Source organism: Coregonus clupeaformis, chromosome 9 (genome assembly GCF_020615455.1).
Source record: "Coregonus clupeaformis isolate EN_2021a chromosome 9, ASM2061545v1, whole genome shotgun sequence".
NCBI classification, from domain to species: Eukaryota; Metazoa; Chordata; class Actinopteri; order Salmoniformes; family Salmonidae; genus Coregonus; species Coregonus clupeaformis.
In genome coordinates, this window is record NC_059200.1 from 17,734,349 (window position 1) to 17,756,463 (window position 22,115).

Sequence of the window (22,115 nt, forward strand, 5' to 3'; positions counted from 1 at the left end):
AGAGAGTCCAGCAACATTTTACATTTACATTTTAGTCATTTAGCGGACGCTCTTATCCAGAGCGACTTACAGTTAGTGAGTGCATACATTTTCATACTGGCCCCTCCGTGGGAATCGAACCCACAACCCTAGCGTTGCAAACACCATGCTCTACCAACTGAGCTACACAGTGGCTACCCTCCAGGCTCCTCCTCTGATGAGGTATTTCAATACACATTTGCTACTGAAAACTAACTTATTTCACCCACAACGTTGTTTTGTTAGTCTTATGAAACCTTTTAAATTGGTGTGAAACCAGTGACCTGCAAGCTTCTGTTATTGTTTTTCTGACAGGCCAAATGTCAGACTATTCTTCAAACAATTCCTGTGCCGTTGTTCTAGTGATGAAGTGGTTTTAAAATGTTACGCATCATATGTTACAGTTGATAGCTCAGTATTAGAACACTACAGGGATGGGCTGTGATCTGTTACCTGTAGAACACTGCAGGGCTGTGATCTGTTACCTGTAGAACACTGCAGGGCTGTGATCTGTTACCTGTAGAACACTGCAGGGCTGTGATCTGTTACCTGTAGAACACTGCAGGGCTGTGATCTGTTACCTGTAGAACACTGCAGGGCTGTGATCTGTTACCTGGAGAACACTGCAGGGCTGTGATCTGTTACCTGGAGAACACTGCAGGGCTGTGATCTGTTACCAGGAGAACACTGCAGGGCTGTAATCGGTTACACTCCTGTGGTCCCCAATTGTGTGGAAAATGGGAATACAATTGTGTTCCCCTCATATCACCCATCTCTCTGTGTCTGTCTGTCTCTCTCCCTCCCTCCCCCCTCTCTCTCTCTCTCTCCCTCCCCCTCTCTCTCCCTCTCTCCCTCCCCCTCTCTCTCCCTCCCTCCCCCTCTCTCTCTCCCTCTCTCTCCCTCTCCCTCTCTCTCTCTCTCTCTCTCTCTCTCTCTCTCTCTCTCTCTCTCCCTCCCCCTCTCTCTCTCTGCCCCCCCCCCCTACTTTTTATTAATTTCTACTTCTCTCCCTCTCTTTCCCAGTGTGTCAGTGTGCCGTGCCTCTAGTGGACTGGAGGCCTTGGGCCTGGCAGACATCCGTATCCTGGTGCGTCTGATGTGTCTGGCAGCGGCGGGCAGGGTCCATGCCAGTGTTGACCAGCAGGGGGAGGCAGGGGGTAGCAGAGGCTGTGGTGGGGCTACAGAGAGAAGCAGCTCTGCCCTCCTCTCCTTCCTTAGCTCAGCTATAGGCAGCCTGGTCTCACACAGCCCCACAGCATACAGGGAGCTGGTGGACATCTGCACTCAGGTGTGTGAGTCTGTACTCTGGTTGGCTCCATATGTCTTAGACTGTCTATCAAGGTTGGGGTAATTCCGTTTCAATTCAGGAAGTAAACTTCAAATTCCAACTCCAATTTTAGTTGCGTGTCTTACATTTGGCGTAGTCGGTAGGATATGGAATTTCAGTTTTCTTCTGGAATTGACCCCAACCTTGGTGTCTACATTTTTCCATCACCGTCTAAAGAATATATGGTGCTGTCATAAATGTAATCTTTCTCTACTAACCCTAATGTCACCCCTTGGTCCGGTGTAGGATCTGATGGCGGCTGCCACAGGGATGAACCTTGGTGCCATCAGTGATCCTGCACAGAGAGTTCGTCTGACTTCCACCCTGAAGAGGGCGCCACAACAAGACGTCACACCCCTCACACCTCCCACCTTCCTGGTCACACAGAGTCTGGTCTCCCTGCTCACAGAGAAGGGCATCCGCTACTGCTACACTCCAGACAGAACTGTTACCGAGCCGCATGAGTCTAAAGGTGAGAGGAAGGGACTTTTATGTCACAAAATAAGTTGTTGTGTTTGGTAAGGTAAAAAATGAAATCCAGGTAGTACATCCACATTGCACTCTGTAGCATTTCCCCCCCTACTGGACACAACCCTGGTTTAGAAACATGGAGCTGTAGAGAGGTTTGATTGATTGGTGCTACCTCATGACGGCTGTTGTGTTTCCCCGATTGGTCCAGGTCCAGACGCCGGTAGCCCATCTGCTGCTGTACCTCCTCCCCAGGCAGGGGCGAGAGTGGGACCTCTGGAGCTGGCCAACGCCCTGGCTGCCTGTGCCCTGTCTGCCAGGCTGACCAGTAAACACCGTCAGTGGGCAACCCAGCAGCTGGTCCAGGCCCTGGCAGCCTCAGAGAGGCAGAGGGACAACCCCATCCGGCCTCAGACCTACAGCGACATGGCTGGAGACCTGAGGAAGTGTCCTCTGAAGAAGCTAGAGGGACATCACGGCAGGGTACGGGACTAAGATACTTAGGCTATTTCCCAATTTGCCTTCCCTCAAATATTCATATCCTCTCTCCTCACATCCTTCTGAAAACGCATTGAAGGAGACGGTCCGAGGGGAGGGACCTTGGACCATCTCCTCCAATGCGGTTTGAGGAGGCGAGGAGAGAGGAAAGAGTAATTGAAAAAGCCCCAGTGAAAGTTATGCTTACTAATGAGGTTCCTATGATTTTAGTTCCTGTTTGTTGGATACTGATGTTGACCTGGTGGTTGTTGTTGCAGGTGACCAGCTGTACGTGGAACAATGAGCAGGGTCTGTTGGCCACTGGAGCTCAGGACGGGACAGTCAGACTGTGGGACGTCAACCAGAACACTGCTGACCTGCAGTGCACACACTCCTGTAGCATCAGGTGAGGGAACACACTAGATATCGCCATGACATACAGTATGGGTCAATACTTCAGAAATGCATCCTACTTTGAGGTAAGCACAGCTCGCATAAATGCAAGGTTACCACCCTGTTACTTCCACCAATGCAACCAATTCCGATCTGTGATTATTTCTGAGGAGGTTGGAAAGAAGGATGCCTTTCTAAGGTATTGGAACAGGGACATGAAAGATGTGGTGCTGTTAGGAGTAGAGTTCATGACAATCCTGTCCTATTCCCCCAGTGATGACAGACGGTGCTCTGAAGCAGCAGGTGGTGCTCACCTGGTTTCTGCTGTCTACTGGAGCTCAGGAGGTACCCTCCTCGCTGCCTTCCACAACAAGATCATCAACATCTGGACTGTCAACGGTATGTACAGTAGTAACTGGTCCTCCAACCTTTTAACCATGTTTGTAGTTCAGCAGAAGTTTTCATATGTTCGGATGCTCTGATGAAGGTCAACTGTGACCGAAGGCTTGTTTCGGATGCTCAGATTTGTTTATTTTATTTATTTCACCGTTATTTAACCAGGTAAGCCAGTTGAGAACAAGTTCTCATTTACAACTGCGACCTGGCCAAGTTAAAGCAAAGCAGTGCGATTAAAAACAACAACAACACAGAGTTACATATGGGGTAAAACAAAACATAAAGTCAAAAATACCACAGAAAATATATATACAGTGTGTGCAAATGTAGCAAGTTATGGAGGTAAGGCAATAAATAGGCCATAGTGCAAAATAATTACAATTGGTATTAACATTGGAATGCTAGATGTGCAAGAGATGATGTGCAAATAGAGATACTGGGGTGCAAATGAGCAAAATAAATGACAATATGGGGATGAGGTAGTTGGGTGTGCTAATTTCAGATGGGCTGTGTACAGGTGCAGTGATCGGTAAGCTGCTCTGACAACTGATGCTTAAAGTTAGTGAGGGAGATGAGTCTCCAGCTTCAGAGATTTGTGCAGTTCGTTCCAGTCATTGGCAGCAGAGAACTGGAAGGAATGGCGGCCAAAGGAGGTGTTGGCTTTGGGGATGACCAGTGAGATATACCTGCTGGAGCGCATACTACGGGTGGGTGTTGCAATGGTGCCCAATGAGCTAAGATAAGGCGGGGATTTGCCTAGCAGTGATTTATAGATGACCTGGAGCCAGTGGGTTTGGCGACGAATATGTAGTGAGGGCCAGCCAACAAGAGCGTATAGGTCACAGTGGTGGGTAGTATATGGGGCTTTGGAGACTAAACGGATGGCACTGTGATAGACCACATCCAATTTACTGAGTAGAGTGTTGGAGGCTATTTTGTAAATGACATCGCCGAAGTCAAGGATCGGTAGGATAGTCAGTTTTACGAGGGCATGTTTGGCAGCATGAGTGAAGGAGGCTTTGTTGCAAAATAGGAGGCCGATTCTAGATTTAACTTTGGATTGGAGATGCTTAATGTGAGTCTGGAAGGAGAGTTTACAGTCTAACCAGACACCTAGGTATTTGTAGTTGTCCACATACTCTAGGTCATACCCGTCGAGAGTAGTGATTCTAGTCGGGTGGGCGGGTGCCAGCAGCGTTCGATTGAAGAGCATGCATTTAGTTTTACTAGCGTTTAAGAGCAGTTGGAGGCTACGGAAGGAGTGTTGTATGGCATTGAAGCTCGTTTGGAGGTTTGTTAACACAGTGTCCAATGAAGGGCCAGATGTATACAAAATGGTGTCGTCTGCGTAGAGGTGGATCTGAGAGTCACCAGCAGCAAGAGCGACATCATTGATACACATAGAGAAAAGAGTCGGCCCAAGAATTGAACCCTGTGGCACCCCCATAGAGACTGCCATAGTTATACTCCCGAGTGGCGCAGTGGTCTAAGGCACTGCATCGCAGTGCTAGCTGTGCCACTAGAGATCCTGGTTCGAATCCAGGCTCTGTCGTAGCCGGCCGCGACCGGGAGACCCATGGGGCGGCGCGCACAATTGGCCCAGCGTCGTCCAGGGTAGGGGAGGGATTTGGCCGGCAGGGGATGTAGCTCAGTTGGTAGAGCATGGCGTTTGCAACGCCAGGGTTGTGGGTTCGATAAAATAATGTATGCACTAACTGTAAGTCGCTCTGGATAAGAGCGTCTGCTAAATGACTAAAATGTAAATGTAAATGTAGTTGGTGAACCAGGCGAGGCAGTCATTTGAGAAACCAAGGCTATTTAGTCTGCCAATAAGAATGCGGTGGTTGACAGAGTCGAAAGCCTTGGCCAGGTCGATGAAGACAGCTGCACAGTACTGTCTAATATCGACCGCGGTTATAATATCGTTTAGGACCTTGAGCGTGGCTGAGGTGCACCAATGACCAGCTCGGAAACCGGATTGCATAGCGGAGAAGGTACGGTGGGATTCGAAATGGTCGGTGATCTGTTTGTTAACTTGGCTTTCAAAAACTTTCGAAAGGCAGGGCAGGATGGATTTAGGTCTGTAACAGTTTGGATCTAGAGTGTCACCCCCTTTGAAGAGGGGGATGACCGCGGCAGCTTTCCAATCTCTGGGGATCTCAGACGTTACGAAAGAGAGGTTGAACAGGCTAGTAATAGGGGTTGCGACAATTTTGGCGGCTATTTTTAGAAAGAAGGGGTCCAGATTGTCTAGCCCAGATGATTTTTAGGGGTCCAGATTTTGCAGTTGATGAAGGTCAACTGTGAACAAAAGCTTGGCAAAAAAAATGGTTTTTTCCTTTGCTCTTCATTAAATATGTTGAAAGCATTAAATATGTATCTTATCTGGGATTCTGATCAATGGTCTTTTAAATTAAAATAATCCCAAACTTTATAATTAATTTATAATCTCTCTGTTGTGGTTCATCCAGGAGCCCAGGGCCACATGGAGGCCCAGCTGTCCTGGGTGACAGCCCTCTCCTGGGTGCAGACCTCCAGCCCCTTCCCCTCCCAGGGTGGCAGCGTCGGGATGGATGCCCAGCCAGAGAGCCTGTTGGTGGGCCGCCTGGACGGATCCCTCTGCTGGCTGCAGGTCACTGAAGACTTCACCATAGAGAGCACCGAGCTCACCCTCTGCCACAGGAAAGAATGTGAGTTACATTTATACTGTCTGACTGCTGATCTATTAAGTGGCTATTTTTAGTATTAGTATATAGAGGAAACAAGTGCTCAAATATAGCTGCCAGCAGACACAACATGGGACCAAGCCAAGTAGCCATTAAGTAAGAAATGGCTTTTGTTTATGACAAATTGGTCAATGAGTAGTGTTCTCAGTGGTCATGGACTGGTTGATGTGTGATATCTTGCTCCTCTCTCTCCCCTCCCAGCTCCTCAGTGTGTGGCGTGGCACAGTGTGGACAAGCCCTTTGCTGTGGGTTACCCTGATGGGAAGATCCTACTGGCCACCGCTGGATCCTACGAGACTGAACAGCCACTAATACTGTCTGCCTTCCCTGTAAGTCAACGCACACTTTTACATCCATATAATTGTATAGTCATTCACAGGCCACTCTTTAACTAACTCTGTTGCGTCGCTACCATTGTTATCAACATTCTACAGACGCCGAAGCCATAGTGATGTTCTAAAGTAGAACGGGGGCTAATGACTCTTTCGTCTAATTTACACTGTATGGGCTTTAGACAGATGGCAATATTGTCATTAGCTAGCAAAGTTTGTCAAAAATATCTAGCGATGCTAACGTTAGCTAGCTAAAATCTGGAGGTCTCCCCTCAATCTTAGCTAGCTAGCTAGCTAGCTAATGTTCTACTGCATCTAAAGTACATCTGGCGACATCAAAATGATGACAAAAGGTTTTTCTACTAATTATTTGCCTTTTGAAATGTCATGATGTTTTCATGCCACAGGAATGCACTTCAGACCAAACTTCATCAGCGCTCAATGAGGAAGCGTTGAGTAGAATGCTCAGGTTGTCATCAGTCCTAAAACGAAAGTTCAAAACAATGTGACGCAACGTGCTATCCAGGAATACTTGAAAATACAATAAATGGTTTCAATTCAGCAAACTAAGCTGAAAAACAACACGTCCAGAAAATCCAAGATTGCAAGCAAAACACTTGTCAAATACAGTCAGAATTATCCATTCACCTGATGTAGCCAGCCCTCCTCACGTCTCTCTCTCCTCTCCCCCCAATCTCTCTCTCTCTCTCTGCCTCAATCCGTCCCCCATCTCTCTCCAGGAGAGTGTCAGCCTCCTGCGCTGGGACCCCACAGGTCACCTCCTCCTCTCCACGGGCCGCTCTGAGGTGGTGAAGATCTGGGGGCGGGCGGGAGGCACCTGGATCACCCTCCACTCCCTGTTCCACACGGGCACAGTCAACACGGCCGAGTGGTGCCCGCTGCCGGGCAGAGGACCCGAACCACGCCTTATGATGGCTGTGTGAGTACCAGGGAATAAGGAGAGTGTATAAACAGAATAATTAGTACATTATTATTAGCTGTATTTGACAGTGACAATGCACATTGATCAACGTTTCTGGATATATGTGTCAAATTTACCCAGCTCGCAAATGTAGTCCCTGTGAACCGTAGTCCTTGTAGACATCCGATGTTGTTATAACAGTGTTTTCAGCTCTTACTAACTTAGTCCCTTTATTTCCTCTCTCTTTTTTTAGAGGGAGCCAGAATGGTCTTCTGAATGTGTGGACTCTGCCACAGGGGGGCACTAATGTGTCAGTTCCTAAGTTCCTGGGCAGCTCATCCAGTCAGGAGAACAACAATGGCATCAAGGTCAGTACAGTCACTGTCTTCTGTAGAGCTCAGTGGCATCAAGGTCAGTACAGTCGGTGTCTTCTGTAGAGCTCAGTGGCATCAAGGTCAGTACAGTCGGTGTCTTCTGTAGAGCTCAGTGGCATCAAGGTCAGTACAGTCGGTGTCTTCTGTAGAGCTCAGTGGCATCAAGGTCAGTACAGTCGGTGTCTTCTGTAGAGCTCAGTGGCATCAAGGTCAGTACAGTCAGTGTCTTCTGTAGAGCTCAGTGGCATCAAGGTCAGTACAGTCGGTGTCTTCTGTAGAGCTCAGTGGCATCAAGGTCAGTACAGTCGGTGTCTTCTGTAGAGCTCAGTGGCATCAAGGTCAGTACAGTCGGTGTCTTCTGTAGAGCTCAGTGGCATCAAGGTCAGTACAGTCGGTGTCTTCTGTAGAGCTCAGTGGCATCAAGGTCAGTACAGTCGGTGTCTTCTGTAGAGCTCAGTGGCATCAAGGTCAGTACAGTCGGTGTCTTCTGTAGAGCTCAGTGGCATCAAGGTCAGTACAGTCGGTGTCTTCTGTAGAGCTCAGTGGCATAAAGGTCAGTACAGTCGGTGTCTTCTGTAGAGCTCAGTGGCATCAAGGTCAGTACAGTCGGTGTCTTCTGTAGATCTCAGTGGCATCAAGGTCAGTACAGTCGGTGTCTTCTGTAGAGCTCAGTGGCATCAAGGTCAGTACAGTCGGTGTCTTCTGTAGAGCTCAGTGGCATCAAGGTCAGTACAGTCGGTGTCTTCTGTAGAGCTCAGTGGCATCAAGGTCAGTACAGTCGGTGTCTTCTGTAGAGCTCAGTGGCATCAAGGTCAGTACAGTCGGTGTCTTCTGTAGAGCTCAGTGGCATCAAGGTCAGTACAGTCGGTGTCTTCTGTAGAGCTCAGTGGCATCAAGGTCAGTACAGTCGGTGTCTTCTGTAGAGCTCAGTGGCATCAAGGTCAGTACAGTCGGTGTCTTCTGTAGAGCTCAGTGGCATCAAGGTCAGTACAGTCGGTGTCTTCTGTAGAGCTCAGTGGCATCAAGGTCAGTACAGTCGGTGTCTTCTGTAGAGCTCAGTGGCATCAAGGTCAGTACAGTCGGGTGTCTTCTGTAGAGCTCAGTGGCATCAAGGTCAGTACAGTCGGTGTCTTCTGTAGAGCTCAGTGGCATCAAGGTCAGTACAGTCGGTGTCTTCTGTAGAGCTCAGTGGCATCAAGGTCAGTACAGTCGGTGTCTTCTGTAGAGCTCAGTGGCATCAAGGTCAGTACAGTCGGTGTCTTCTGTAGAGCTCAGTGGCATCAAGGTCAGTACAGTCAGTCTTCTGTAGATCTTAGTTATGACCGAGATAAGCGGCTTCGGTTATGTCTCCTTTCTTCTCCGATTTCCTCTGACACCTAAATGGAAACGGGAAGAAGAACGTTGTCAGTTGTCTTTGTGGAGAACAGAAATGTTTATCTCCTTCTAAGTCCAGTGACTCTTTTATTCACCGTGTCTTGATCTATGTGGTGTTTGCTTCCCTAGCGTGGCAGTGCCAAGTGTGTGTTCAGACTGAGTGGTCACATCACAGCAGTGAAGACCCTGTCGTTCTGCCCCAGTGGTCTGGCCCTGGTGTCTGGAGGGATAGGAGGAATACTCAACATCTGGTCTCTACAGGTGAGAGCTGTGGCATGATGGACTACACTACCAATAATGCACTGCGTAGCAAATCCGGTGATCAGTGATGTGTGTTCTAATCTTATCCTGGTTCCCCTCTCCTACAGGATGGTTCCATCCTACAGACGGTGGTGACAGGCCTGGGCTCAGTGGTCAGTACCACCTGGATACCAAACGTAGGGGTGGCCGCCTGCTCTGGGAGGTCAAAGGTTAGTCCAGTATGCCTTTCATTGCACTGGGCCTCAGGTTCGATCTCTTAAAAATCTGTCCTGTCCTCATCTCCCCCTTCATCTCCACTGATTGGACCAGACTTGACAGGTGCAAACAGAATGGTGCGAGCTTATCATTAGGCTGGCTTTCACCTGGTCACTTCTTTCAGATCAGTGCAGTTGAAAGAGAGGGGAGGAGATGAGAGGACAGGTTTTTAGACTGAGAAAGAGACCTAGGGAACAGGGTCTGATGTCTGACCTCCCCTCCAACAGGATGCGCTGCTGATCCGCTGTACGTCAGACTGGATCTCCCAGAACCACGTGTTGGCATCCTGCCGCACCGTCCTCAGAACACAGGGCATTCTGGGTCTGAACCGTGCGCCCTGCATGGCCGTCTTCCTGGAGAGACTTCCCACACTGCTGCAGGAGCAGTACAGCTACGAGAGGGTCAGTACAGCACAGCTAGTTAGTTATCTTATTTAGTTAGTTTGTTAGTGTGGCCCATGCATGGCCGTCTTCCTGGAGAGACTTCCCACACTGCTGCAGGAGGCTGGATAGATTTACACTCCTACCCTTCCTCTGTAGAGGCTCTCCTAACGGCTTGTGACTTCACCATGCACCGCACTGGGATTTCGGTGGATTCCAGAGGTTGTAACTTTATGAAAGCGCCTTTATGCGGGTTCTACTACAGGGAACGCTTGGTGGGTGTAATCCAGCCTTCGTTAATGCTGCTGAACTCAACAGACTGTCACTGTAGGCCCATTTACAGAGAAATGGCTCCTCTCTCTTTGCAAGGTTATTAAGCCCAAAGGAAAATCGTCTAATACAGTAGTTTTCCACCTCATTGGATCTTGAAGATTAATCAGTGTGTCTGTGTGTGTGGTGGCTGTGTGTGTGTGTGGTGGCTGTGTGTGTGTGTGTGTGGTGGCTGTGTGTGGTGTCTGTGTGTGTGTGGTGGCTGTGTGTGTGTGTGGTGGCTGTGTGTGTGTGGTGGATGTCTGTGTGTGGTGGCTGTGTGTGTGTGTGTGTGGTGGCTGTGTGTGTGTGTGGTGGCTGTGTGTGTGTGTGGTGGCTGTGTGTGTGTGTGTGGTGGCTGTGTGTGTGTGTGTGTGTGGTGGCTGTGTGTGGCTGTGTGTGTGTGTGGTGGATGTGTGTGTGTGTGTGGTGGATGTGTGTGTGTGTGTGTGTGGTGGCTGTGTGTGTGTGTGGTGGCTGTGTATGTGTGGTGGCTGTGTGTGTGTGGTGGATGTCTGTGTGTGGTGGCTGTGTGTGTGTGTGTGTGTGGTGGCTGTGTGTGTGTGTGTGGTGGCTGTCTGTGTGGGGTGGCTGTCTGTGTTGGGTGTCTGTCTGTGTGTGTGGGGTGTCTGTCTGTACATGTGTGTCTGCGCTTCTCTCTCTCTCTATAGAGTCACGTGACAGCAGGTGACCAGTTGGTCCACAGTGCCTTCCTCCAGAGTCTGGCCTCTCTGACCGTCGGCCTTTCCCTGGAACAGTACCTATGTCGGCCCTGCCGACCCCCCCACCACCACCACCCTGCCAGCCTCAGCCCCGACCACACACACTCCTGTCCCATGGAGTGGAGCTGGCTCCAAACCTTCTCCACCACTGTGAAGAGCGCAGAGGCCATCGCCAGGGGAACAGCGTTCCCAGAATCCTTCACTGTCCCAGAGTTCCAGCAGGCAGGAGGCACAGAACTCACCCAGCCCCTGGTGAGCAGAAAGCAGAGTCATACTGTAGCTTCCTCAGACTAGGATGGTGTCTGAAATGACACCCTATCCCCTATTATTGTGTACTACGTGGAGGATAGGGCACCTGGGAGTGTGTAGGGTTGACATATTGGAGAAACAGGCTAGCTGCCAGCGAAAGTGTAAAAATAAATACAAAATAAATATATATATTATGATATTATTTTTCATTTTATTTGTTCAACTTTCCATACATTTTCTGTGATGTATGGCAGCTCACACAGTTTGTTGATGCTCTTCTCTTCTCTTCTCCTCTCCTCTCCTCTCCTCTCCTCTCCTCTCCTCTCCTCTCCTCTCCTCTCCTCTCCTCTCCTCTCCTCTCCTCTCCTCTCCTCTCCTCTCCTCTCCTCTCCTCTCCTCTCCTCTCCTCTTCTGCAGGACAACAGTAAATGGAGCTTCATGATGGATGAACAGCTCATGTCCTGGGCCACCACCAGACCTGAGGTAAGATTTCTGTCTCTAATACCATATCTGCATCCCAAATGGCACCTTATTCCCTATGTAGTGCACTACTTTTGATCAGGGCCTATATAGGGCTCTGGTCAAAATAAATCCACTATATAGGGAAAAGGGTGCCATTTCTGATGCAGCCCATATCCCCTGAGGTAAGATTTGTCTGTAAAACATCCATGAAGTGCTTTGAAAGGCTGTATTACTGTATCTGACAGGACTGGCAGCAGGGAGGGAAGAGTGAGGTGTTTCTGTGGGGCAACGGGCGTCACGGACAGCTGGCAGACGCAGGGACCAACCTGATGGTGCCTACCATCACCCCCTCTCTGTCCCAGACACATCAGGTAGAGTAGAGAGAGACTGTTCATAACCCACTAATACACCAGGGTCATGTTCATTACAGCACACGTAGTGAGCATTGGTTATTCGACAGCTCCAGATAGTACTTTCCCTTCTTAGACTTCTTACATTTTTGAGCTCAAAGAGTCTCTGTTGTTGACCTGTGATACTCTACTCTCTTCAGGTTGTGTGTGGGCAGAACTGTACCTTCCTGGTACAGGCCAACGGTACGGTGCTGGCTGTAGGAGAGGGTAGCTATGGGAGACTGGGCCAGGGCAACTCTGATGACCTCTATACCCCCACAGTCATCTCAGCCTTACAAGGTAACAACTTTATCTCAGGTTGATCCCTGACCTTTGACACCTTTGACCCCTCTGTCCCCTTGTTGACCCCCCAGGCTACGTGGTGACCCAGCTGGTGACCTCTTGCGGTTCTGACGGCCACTCCCTGGCCCTGACGGAGACGGGGGAGGTGTTCAGCTGGGGTGACGGGGACTATGGGAAGCTGGGACATGGGAACAGTGAAAGACAGAGACGGCCCAAACAGGTGGAGGCTCTGCAGGGAGAGGAGGTGGTGCAGGTAGGACTGGAGATGGAGCTCACCTGACAGGTCACACCTAACATTACTGGGAAGTGATTATGAGTTGGCGCTAATCTGACAATAACAAGTTAGTAAGACCGCTCAAACAGATCTGGGACCAGCCTACTCATCTGACAGGTCACACCTAACATTACTGGGAAGTTAAATGACGTTATATGAATCCCTCTTACTGTAGATTGCATACCCTTCATTGTATTTACATGAAATGCTTCATTCTAAGTGGTAGGCTAGCATGGATATTGGAACAGAGCCATTGACTGACTTATGTCTTGGTTTCATTTATCCTGAATAGTTTCTCTGTCTCTGTCATACATCTCTCCTTTCCTTCACACAACAGTTGGCGTGTGGGTTCAAACACTCAGCGGTGATTACAGCAGACGGGAAGCTGTTCACCTTCGGTAGTGGAGACTCTGGTCGTCTGGGTCAAAGATCAACATCCAACAAGATGCTGCCAGAGAGAGTCACAGCACTGGAGGGATATCACATTGGACAGGTAAGATCCATCATATCAGACAGGTAACATCCATCATATCAGACAGGTAAGATCCATCATATCAGACAGGTAACATCCATCATATCGGAGAGGTAAGATCCATCATATCGGACAGGTAAGATCCATCATATCGGACAGGTAAGATCCATCATATCGGACAGGTAAGATCCATCATATCGGACAGGTAAGATCCATCATATCGGACAGGTAAGATCCATCATATCAGACAGGTAAGATCCATCATATCGGACAGGTAAGATCCATCATATCAGACAGGTAAGATCCATCATATAAGACAGGTAAGATCCATCATATCAGAGTGGTAAGATCCATCATATCAGACAGGTAAGATCCATCATATCAGACAGGTAACTTCCATCATATCGGACAGGTAACTTCCAATCATATCGGACAGGTAACTTCCAATCATATCGGACAGGTAAGATCCAGGTAAGATCCATCAAATCGGACAGGTAACTTCCTTCATATCGGACAGGTAAAGAGCTGATGATAACATGTTTGATTGTCTGTCCTGTAATCTGTGATGGCCTAAGAAACAAAAGGGTTTAAAACAGGGGTCTCAAACTCAGGGCCTGGCGTATACATGTTGTTTAAGTCTTGCTGGTGACATCCAATTTCCCCCTCATAGGATGAATAACCTTTATTGAATTCAATCAGGCCCATGCTCTGCTTTCTTTTGGCCCCCCCAGACTCATATCTGATTCCTATTGCCAGTGGATCTCTGAAAGCTTTGATCAATGGTTACCTATATGTTGACGATGTCTTCCTCCCATTGTAACAAGGTGTCCTGTGGTATCAGCCACACCCTGGTGCTGTCGTCCGATGGGATGAGTGTCTGGGCCTTTGGTGACGGGGACTATGGGAAGCTGGGGACGGGTCCCTGCACTGTCAAGTCTTATCCTCAGGTAAGCTAACAGTGCTCCTCTCACGTTTCAACAACATAACCTTATTATACGTTATACTGTGTAGTATTGTGGGAGTTAATATTCATACTCTCATCCTTTTTGACTTTGCAGAAAGTGGAGCAACTGTGTAACAAGGGAATCAAGAAGGTTGGCTGTGGGACCCAGTTTTCTGTTGTTCTGGCCAAAGATGGGCGTGTTTACACCTTTGGACAAGGTAATTCATGTAGTTTATCATTGGAAGCTACACAGCAGACTAGACTACAGTAGTAGGCAAACTATTATTTTTATTGTTATCGACCACCAGCTTTGCTTTTTGTGGTGCTACAGCAGCTATATATTAATAGGTATCAGTTTCCCCACCTATTGTAATACATCCATATTAAAGTGCTCTCAAATACATTGATTTTGTGGTGCTTGAGCTAGAAATACATTTGACAGTATTTCCCCACCTAATGTAAAAATGTTAAGACCTATTTCCTTCCTTCCTTCCTTCCTTCCTTCCTTCCTTCCTTCCTTCCTTCCTTCCTTCCTTCCTTCCTTCCTTCCTTCCTTCCTTCCTTCCTTCCTTCCTTCCTTCCTTCCTTCCTTCCTTCCTTCCTTCCTTCCTTCCTTCCTTCCTTCCTTCCTTCCTTCCTTCCTTCCTCTCCCCTCAGAGCGGTTGATCGGCCTGCCAGACTCTCTGTTGAAGAACCACAACCGTCCCCAGGTGGTGCCAGCCCTGGAAGGGGTGTTTGTAGAGGACATAGCTTTGGGCTGTGAGCACGTGCTGGTCCTGTCGTCTACTGGAGATGTCTATGCCTGGGGCTGCAACTGTGAGGGACAGGTAGTAACACAGCTTCTCTACTTATACCACAGTATTAGATGACTTCTCCATTCATCTTTCCTCAATTCCTTGCGTCGTCTCTCCTCGCCTCCTTCCCAAAACTCATTTGAGAAGAAGGTCTGAGAGGATGGAGCTTGGACCGTTTCCTCCTATTGCGGTTGAGGAGGAGGTGAGGAGATGAGATGTGAGGAATCGCGGAAAGACTGAGATGGAGCCATACAGTAGTGCTGCTGTATAGGATTCACCTCTCATTCAGAATGTGACTTTCCACTAAAGTCAGTCTTTGTTGCGTGTTGACCTGTGTTTCAGCTTGGCCTGGGTCACTCCAGCCCAGTGAAGGAGCCCACCCTGGTGACAGCCCTACAGGGGAAGAACATCAGACAGATCTCTGTTGGTCGCTGCCACAGCTCAGCCTGGACCACGCCCTCACCCTCCGCCAAAGCCTCAGGTACACACACACACACTGATGGCATGCCTCAGCTCTATGTGCTTGGAGACCAGTATCTCGGCAGATGTTATCCACAATGTCTCCTGGGGTTGGACATTCAGTAGTCCACATTCCAGGACTGTTACCCGTCTGCCTATGGAGCAGTGAGGGGAACGGCACCTCTGTACCTTCGGGCTCTGATCAGTCCCTACACCCAAACGAGGGCATTGCGTTCATCCACCTCTGGCCTGCTGGCTCCCCTTCCTCTGCGGAAGCATAGTTCCCGCTCAGCCCAGTCAAAACTGTTCGCTGCTCTGGCACCCCAATGGTGGAACAAGCTCCCTCACGACGCCAGGACAGCGGAGTCACTCACCACCTTCCGGAGACATTTGAAACCCCATCTCTTTAAGGAATACCTGGGATAGGATAAAGTAATCCTTCTACCCCCCAAAAATTGTAAAGTGGTTATCCCACTGGCTATAGGGTGAATGCACCAATTTGTGAGTCGCTCTGGATAAGAGCATCTGCTAAATGACGTAAATGTGCCCTTGAGCAAGGCACTTAACCCTAATTGCTCCTGTAAGTCGCTCTGGATAAGAGCGTCTGCTAAATGACTAAAATGTAATGTAAATGTCCTCTTCTTCATCTTCCATTAACAGTGTCTCTCTTCTCCAGGTGCCTCAGCCAACCTCCAGCTGGGTCTGCCCCAGTCTGTCCCCCCCCAGTATAACGCTCTGAAAGACTGCAGCCCTGACGTCCTCAACACCCGCCTCCGGGTGCTCCACCACTTCTCTGACCTCATGTACAAGTCCTGGAGGCTGCTCAACCTCCACCCCAGGAACCAGGTAATGAACAAGCTGCTCTCAACCTCACGTGATCTCTGATGGATGTCGGGGGGGAATGAGTCACACAGTCTTACCTTACGTCTCATGTCTTACCCGTTACCCGGTCTGTCTGTCACGCATGGACACACACACACACAGCTGTTTCTATGTTTACTGTGTCTTATCTAGATTTGGATGTCTTCTGTGAAGTGTATTAAGACCTTGTGATGATGCACATTAAAAACAGTTTAACCTGACTTGATGTTTCTCTCTCTCCTCTCTCCCTGTCTCCAGGTGTCTGCATCTCGCTACAGCTCAGGGACAGCAGCCATCGTCCAGGGCCAGCTGAGAGGCCTCCTGTCCCCCAAAGTCAACACTCTACCACTAGTCAGATCAATAGGGAGGACCATGACCCAAGGCAAGACCTACGGACCCCAGATCACCGTCAAGAGGATCTCCACCAGGTAATGAAGCCTTTAAGGATTACAGACACATCCATTGTTTCTGAGCAGGTGCTGGATATCACAAAATGTTCAATAAAAGGTGAAAAGAGAATCTCTACTGCATTCTACACTGAGTATACAAAACATTAAGAACACCTGCTCTTTCCATGACATAGACTGACCAGGTGAATGCAGGTGAAATCTGTGATCCCTTATTGATGTCACTTGTTAAATCCACTTCAATCAGTGTAGATGAAGGGGAGGAGACAGGTTAAAGAAGGATTTTTAAGCCTTGAGACAATTGAGACATGGATTGTGTATGTGTGCCATTCAGAGGGGGAATGGGCAAGACAAAAAATGTAAGTGCCTTTGAATGGGGTATGGTAGTAGGTTTGTGTCAAGAACTGCAACGCTGCTGGATCTTTCACGCCCCAACAGTTTCCCGTGTGTATCAAGATGGGCCAGCATTCCTGTGGAACGCTTTCAACACCTTGTGGAGTCCATGCCCCGACAAATTGAGGCAGTCAATTAGGGCAAAATGGGGTATTTTTATAGGTAATGCCACACTAGACATGAGACATTTCATTTAGAAGAAGAAGAAGAAAATACTTTATTGTCCATTTCTTTGTGGAGAACGAGAATTTGTATTTTAACCTTTCAACCCGACCCCCCCAATGGCACACTCACACCCATGCACCCTGCGGGGTTGGAAGAACAAGCAGTTAGCAGTGCAGCACTCCTGGAGCAGTTAGAAGCTTCTGCCCTTCATGATGAGAAAATAACAAAAATCTGCATTACACAGTGGATGTTGATCCCCTGGTGTTCCATACTGAAGTTACACAGTGGATCCTGATCCCCTGGGGTTCCATACTGAAGTTACACAGTGGATCCTGATCCCCTGGGGTTCCATACTGAAGTTACACAGTGGATGTTGATCCCCTGGTGTTCCATACTGAAGTTACACAGTGGATCCTGATCCCCTGGGGTTCCATACTGAAGTTACACAGTGGATCCTGATCCCCTGGGGTTCCATACTGAAGTTACACAGTGGATCCTGATCCCTTGCGGTTCCATACTGAAGTTACATAGTGGATCCTGATCCCCTGGGGTTCCATACTGAAGTTACACAGTGGATCCTGATCCCCTGGGGTTCCATACTGAAGTTACACAGTGGATCCTGATCCCCTGGGGTTCCATACTGAAGTTACACAGTGGATCCTGATCCCCTGGGGTTCCATACTGAAGTTACACAGTGGATCCTGATCCCCTGGGGTTCCATACTGAAGTTACACAGTGGATCCTGATCCCCTGGGGTTCCATACTGAAGTTACACAGTGGATGCTGATCCCCTTAACATGTTAATTGTAACATGTTAGTTGAAGATGATTGACATACATTGCCCTTGGGGTAGCCTCCCATGCATTGCCCTACAAGGCTGCATTTTAGTTGCCGATGATGATTGATTTTAGTAGTAGTCAATGATTAACAGTAAAAATGCCCATTGTCCCCCGCTCCACAGGGGGCGCTCCAGCAAGCCCATCTTTGTGCAGATCGCCAAGCAGGTGGTCTCACTGAACCCCCTGGAGCTGAGGCTGCCCTCCAGGGCCTGGAAGGTCAAGCTGGTTGGGGAGGGGGCTGACGACGCAGGGGGAGTATTTGATGACACCATCACGGAGATGTGTCAGGTAGGCCCTGATTCAAGGTCAGCTTATTTTGTACGAAGATGCCAATTCCATTTCTACTCAGTAAATTCAGAAACTTAACTGAAATTCTAATGTAATTTATGAATGACCTTTCATTGAGGTACATTGGAATTTCAGGTCACTTTCTGAATTCACTGAATTGAAATAAAATGGATCTCAACCCTGCTCACTGTACGTACATGTTTGATGTGAAAAGATTAATATGGATGTCTTGCTGCGACATGCTCCCTTCTCAGGAGTTGCAGTCTGGTGTGGTTGATCTGCTCATCCACACCCCCAACAGCTCTACTGACGTGGGAAGTAACACCGACAGGTACATCATGAATCACTCCTGAGACACTCTCTGCTATCCACATGGTCTCATGTTCTTTGTCTTGATATTCGTTTTTCATGGTAAAGCCATCGATCTTACCGGCTGTGAGTTCCTTTAAATCAAAGCTCTGCCTCCTACCATGTGCATAGTGAAGCAATTGGCCTGGGACCAGTTGCCTTAAACATCTTAAAGTTAATTCCCACCTTATCTTTTTCCTTAAAGTTTATGTAACTTTAAGTCAGTTGCACAAAACATTAAGTTGAATTTTCCCCTTAAAGTCAAAAAGTTAAGGGTGCCCATGAGGTCCCTTAAGTGCTTCATTCAGTATGGATATCAATGTAAACGGCATTAAATCTTGTCACGTTTTGTGGAGGTGAATGTTGCTTTCCTCTGCCCTGGTTGCAAAAGGAAAACATCCACCAGCTAGCTAGGTATATACAGTATCTAGCTAGCTACTTAGCTAAACAATGGAAGGTGCACGATCCATGGCTACAAGGCTAGCTGGCTAGCTAGCTACCTACTCTGTAAGTTAGCTGGACGTGCTAGAAAGGAATAGAAACAAGTTGAGAAAAAAAGTACCTAAAAGAAACGTGTTTTATTATCTTCTGAATCAATTTGTTTTTCATGTCTTGAATATAGAAGTTCTATTTTGCGATCTCCCTAATTTAATGCAATCTCTTTGACGAGGGGTTCAGTCAGTGGAGGTTGTCTCCATGGTAACCAGAGACTCTTTCTGCTGGATATGCCTTCAAACTACTGTAAAACCCCTTAAGTATGCCCTTACCTAAGGAAATGTTTGAGGGGCTCTATGCAACACCCTTTAAAACATTTCCCTCAGGTAAGGGAAAATGATTCCTTAAAGGAAACACTTAAGATGTTTTATGCAACCAGGCCCTGTCCCTGAGAAGGTTTCTGCTTTTAATGACGTCCTTTCAACCGGTTTTGCCCACTGGGGTCTTGTGTCTCCTGGGGTTTGATTGGATTATGTGGCGTAATGACGTCATTTCAGGCACCTTTGCCTGCTGGGAAAGCTCCTACTATGTGTGAAGTGAACCAATAGGCCTTTCCAGTCTTGTTTGGCTCCTGGAGTTTTGGTTGAACAATCTGATTCTAATTCCCCCTGTCAGATTCCTGCTAAACCCAGCAGCTGTCTCCGAAGACCACATGGTCCAGTTCCGTTTCCTAGGCATCCTGATGGCGGTGGCCGTCCGCACCAAGAAGCCCCTGGACCTGCAACTGGCCCCCTGGGTGTGGAAGCAGCTGTGTTGTATCCCCCTGGGGGGGCCGGACCTGGAGGAGGTGGACCTGCTTACTTACCGCGCCCTGCACGGAATCCTGCACCTGGACAACAGCGGCATCACAGAGGACAACTTCCACGTGGTGAGGGAGGACGTGATACATACTGGGTCGTTTCCCAGACAGAGATTAAGCCTAACTAGTTCTGGACTAAAAAGCTATTCATTTGCACTGGGTATTCTCTATTGAACATGCTTTTTAGTCCATGACTATTGGCTTAATCTGTATCCGGGAAACCGGTTTATAGAGATGTAGCTAGATACCGCTCTTTGCTTGCTTTAGCCAGTGGCATGTTCAAACTGGCTTGCATCACCATGTTTGTGCTGCAGCCATGTACCGCGCAGGGATGTCATCTTTCCGGACTATTTAGCCATTTCTCTTTTTAAGTTTATTTTCATACGCCATTAAAATGGATCACATCTCTTTGACTGTGTACTGAGAGTTATGTGTAACCCTCATGTCCTTTCTCTCTGTCTCCAGATGATTCCTCTGGACTCGTTCATGGCCCACAGTGCAGATGGCAAGCTGGTGCCAGTGGTCCCTGGGGGACACAACATCTCTCTCACCTTCTCCAACAAGAGTGACTACGTAGAGAGGGCTCTGGACTACCGGCTGCACGAGATGGACAGACAGGTATCTCTTGTTGTTGTTGTACGCTGCTGTATCGTCATTGTGCTGTGTCTGTACCCGGCTGTTGTGATGGTCACCTGTTGTGACTGTTTTTTTTTGCTGGGGCTGTTGTTGTTTACCTGTAGATAGCAGCGGTGCGAGAGGGCATGTCCTCCATCATCCCGGTGCCTCTCCTCTCCCTCCTCACGGCACGGCAGCTAGAACAGCTGGTCTGCGGTCTGCCCGAGGTCTCCGTGGAGATGCTCAAGAAAGTAGTCCGATACCGCGACATCACAGACAGCCACCAGCTGATTGGCTGGCTGTGGCAGAGCCTGGAGGAGTTTGCCAATGAGGAGCGGGTTCTCTTCCTGCGCTTCGTGTCCGGCAGGTCCAGACTGCCCTCCAACCCCGCTGACATCACTCAGAAGTTCCAGATCATCAAGGTTGACAGAGTAAGTGCTTTGAGTGACATTCATCCCTAGCCTGGTCCCAGATCTGTTGGTGCCGTCTTGCCAATGACCATAGGAGTTAGCAAGATGACACAAACAGATCTGGGACCAGGCTAGTTGTATTGTATATACAATATACAATATTTGGGTCATCTGTGTACTCCACTCTGAGCCCTTTTTTCACTACTTAATAAAATGTGAAAACAACCCTCCTTCCCTCTGAACCCCTCTTCCCTCTTATCCCCAGCCTGTGAACGGACTCCCCACAGCCCAGACGTGTTTCTTCCAGCTGCGTCTGCCTCCCTACACCAGCCAGGCCATCCTGGCCGAGAGGCTGCGCTACTCCATCCACAACTGTCCCTCCATCGACATGGACAACTACATGCTGTCCCGAAACACCGACCCGGCCGACGGATCCGACACAGAGTATTGATGATACTGGTGATGCGGATAGTGTTGATAGTAATGATACTGTGTACTGATGAGACCCTGCTCAACAACAACGTCAACAACATTACTTGAAATCTCAAAGCGTTTGTCATGTCATTTCTTCTTCCTCATAGCTTCTTTTTTTTAGTGTTTTTGGTGCGATAGTCAGTGCTAGCCTCTGGCTCTGGGCTCTGTGTGGCGCTCGTTGAATTAACCCAGTGGCTGAATGAGGTGATCTCTCTATCGCTCGCTCTGAGGGAAAACGTTTTAGTTTTTAAGCCTTTTGTTTTGAATTCACAGTTTCTGCATGGTACAGAATATTTGTTAATGAATAACTTGTTTAAAGAGTGCATCGTTTAAAGAGAGTGCATAATCTACTGAGATGTATTTATGTGGGAGAAATCTGTTGCCGTTACAGGCTGAATAACCTTTATACTACAGGAAATAGGAGTAATATGACTATTGTACGCAGAAAGAAAAAGGCTGTGAATAATAATAATAATAATAGGTCAAAGTTGGCAAACACGAAGGCCATCTTTCATTCAGACGATGACACCATAGCCTCCTGGCTGGAGTCAGTTACACACACACTCACATGTGGTGTTTAGCTAGGTTTATTTAATTTATCTGCTGTGCTCTAAACCCGCCAGTGAACTGCTGGCTGGGCTGGGAAATGTTACCTTTGATCTTGGTTAGTCTAGTAGTGGGTAGGTTAGCTGTTAGGGCTGTTCGGCTGTCTATACTACCACACCATTTACAATGAAGCAATGTATTGGGCATGCATTCTAACTGGTACACTAGTGTGGATATTGGAATGTAGCCTACATTAAAGATATATAGCCTATACTCTATTGACCAGAGTATACTGTGTAATGTCACTCTCACTGGCAGAGCTGTGTCTGAGAGAGAGAACAGAGCTGTGTCTTATAGAGAGAACAGAGCTGTGTCTTAGAGAGAGAACAGAGCTGT

General features: G+C 48.2%; 1 protein-coding gene across 6 annotated transcripts in view; it reads left to right on the top strand.

Moving 5' to 3' along the window:
• Window positions 1–21,248, top strand: part of LOC121574509 (probable E3 ubiquitin-protein ligase HERC1) — a 78,491-nt gene extending 57,243 nt beyond the window's left edge. For all 6 annotated transcript variants that reach the window (XM_045222501.1, XM_045222503.1, XM_045222506.1 and 3 more), the window contains 30 exons: window positions 1,042–1,306; window positions 1,592–1,817; window positions 2,025–2,296; window positions 2,569–2,696; window positions 2,958–3,082; window positions 5,551–5,769; window positions 6,007–6,134; window positions 6,878–7,077; window positions 7,313–7,427; window positions 8,937–9,068; window positions 9,176–9,277; window positions 9,551–9,724; window positions 10,684–10,986; window positions 11,401–11,466; window positions 11,691–11,816; window positions 11,996–12,134; window positions 12,209–12,390; window positions 12,749–12,904; window positions 13,708–13,830; window positions 13,942–14,044; window positions 14,484–14,653; window positions 14,963–15,101; window positions 15,756–15,925; window positions 16,199–16,368; window positions 17,867–18,032; window positions 18,287–18,363; window positions 19,491–19,743; window positions 20,140–20,292; window positions 20,415–20,720; window positions 20,965–21,248. In XM_045222501.1, the coding sequence (XP_045078436.1) occupies window positions 1,042–1,306; window positions 1,592–1,817; window positions 2,025–2,296; window positions 2,569–2,696; window positions 2,958–3,082; window positions 5,551–5,769; window positions 6,007–6,134; window positions 6,878–7,077; window positions 7,313–7,427; window positions 8,937–9,068; window positions 9,176–9,277; window positions 9,551–9,724; window positions 10,684–10,986; window positions 11,401–11,466; window positions 11,691–11,816; window positions 11,996–12,134; window positions 12,209–12,390; window positions 12,749–12,904; window positions 13,708–13,830; window positions 13,942–14,044; window positions 14,484–14,653; window positions 14,963–15,101; window positions 15,756–15,925; window positions 16,199–16,368; window positions 17,867–18,032; window positions 18,287–18,363; window positions 19,491–19,743; window positions 20,140–20,292; window positions 20,415–20,720; window positions 20,965–21,150 (5,074 nt within the window). In that variant the 3' untranslated portion in view covers window positions 21,151–21,248. The remainder of the gene's footprint in view (window positions 1–1,041; window positions 1,307–1,591; window positions 1,818–2,024; window positions 2,297–2,568; window positions 2,697–2,957; window positions 3,083–5,550; window positions 5,770–6,006; window positions 6,135–6,877; window positions 7,078–7,312; window positions 7,428–8,936; window positions 9,069–9,175; window positions 9,278–9,550; window positions 9,725–10,683; window positions 10,987–11,400; window positions 11,467–11,690; window positions 11,817–11,995; window positions 12,135–12,208; window positions 12,391–12,748; window positions 12,905–13,707; window positions 13,831–13,941; window positions 14,045–14,483; window positions 14,654–14,962; window positions 15,102–15,755; window positions 15,926–16,198; window positions 16,369–17,866; window positions 18,033–18,286; window positions 18,364–19,490; window positions 19,744–20,139; window positions 20,293–20,414; window positions 20,721–20,964) is intronic.
• Window positions 21,249–22,115: the final 867 nt, after the last annotated feature.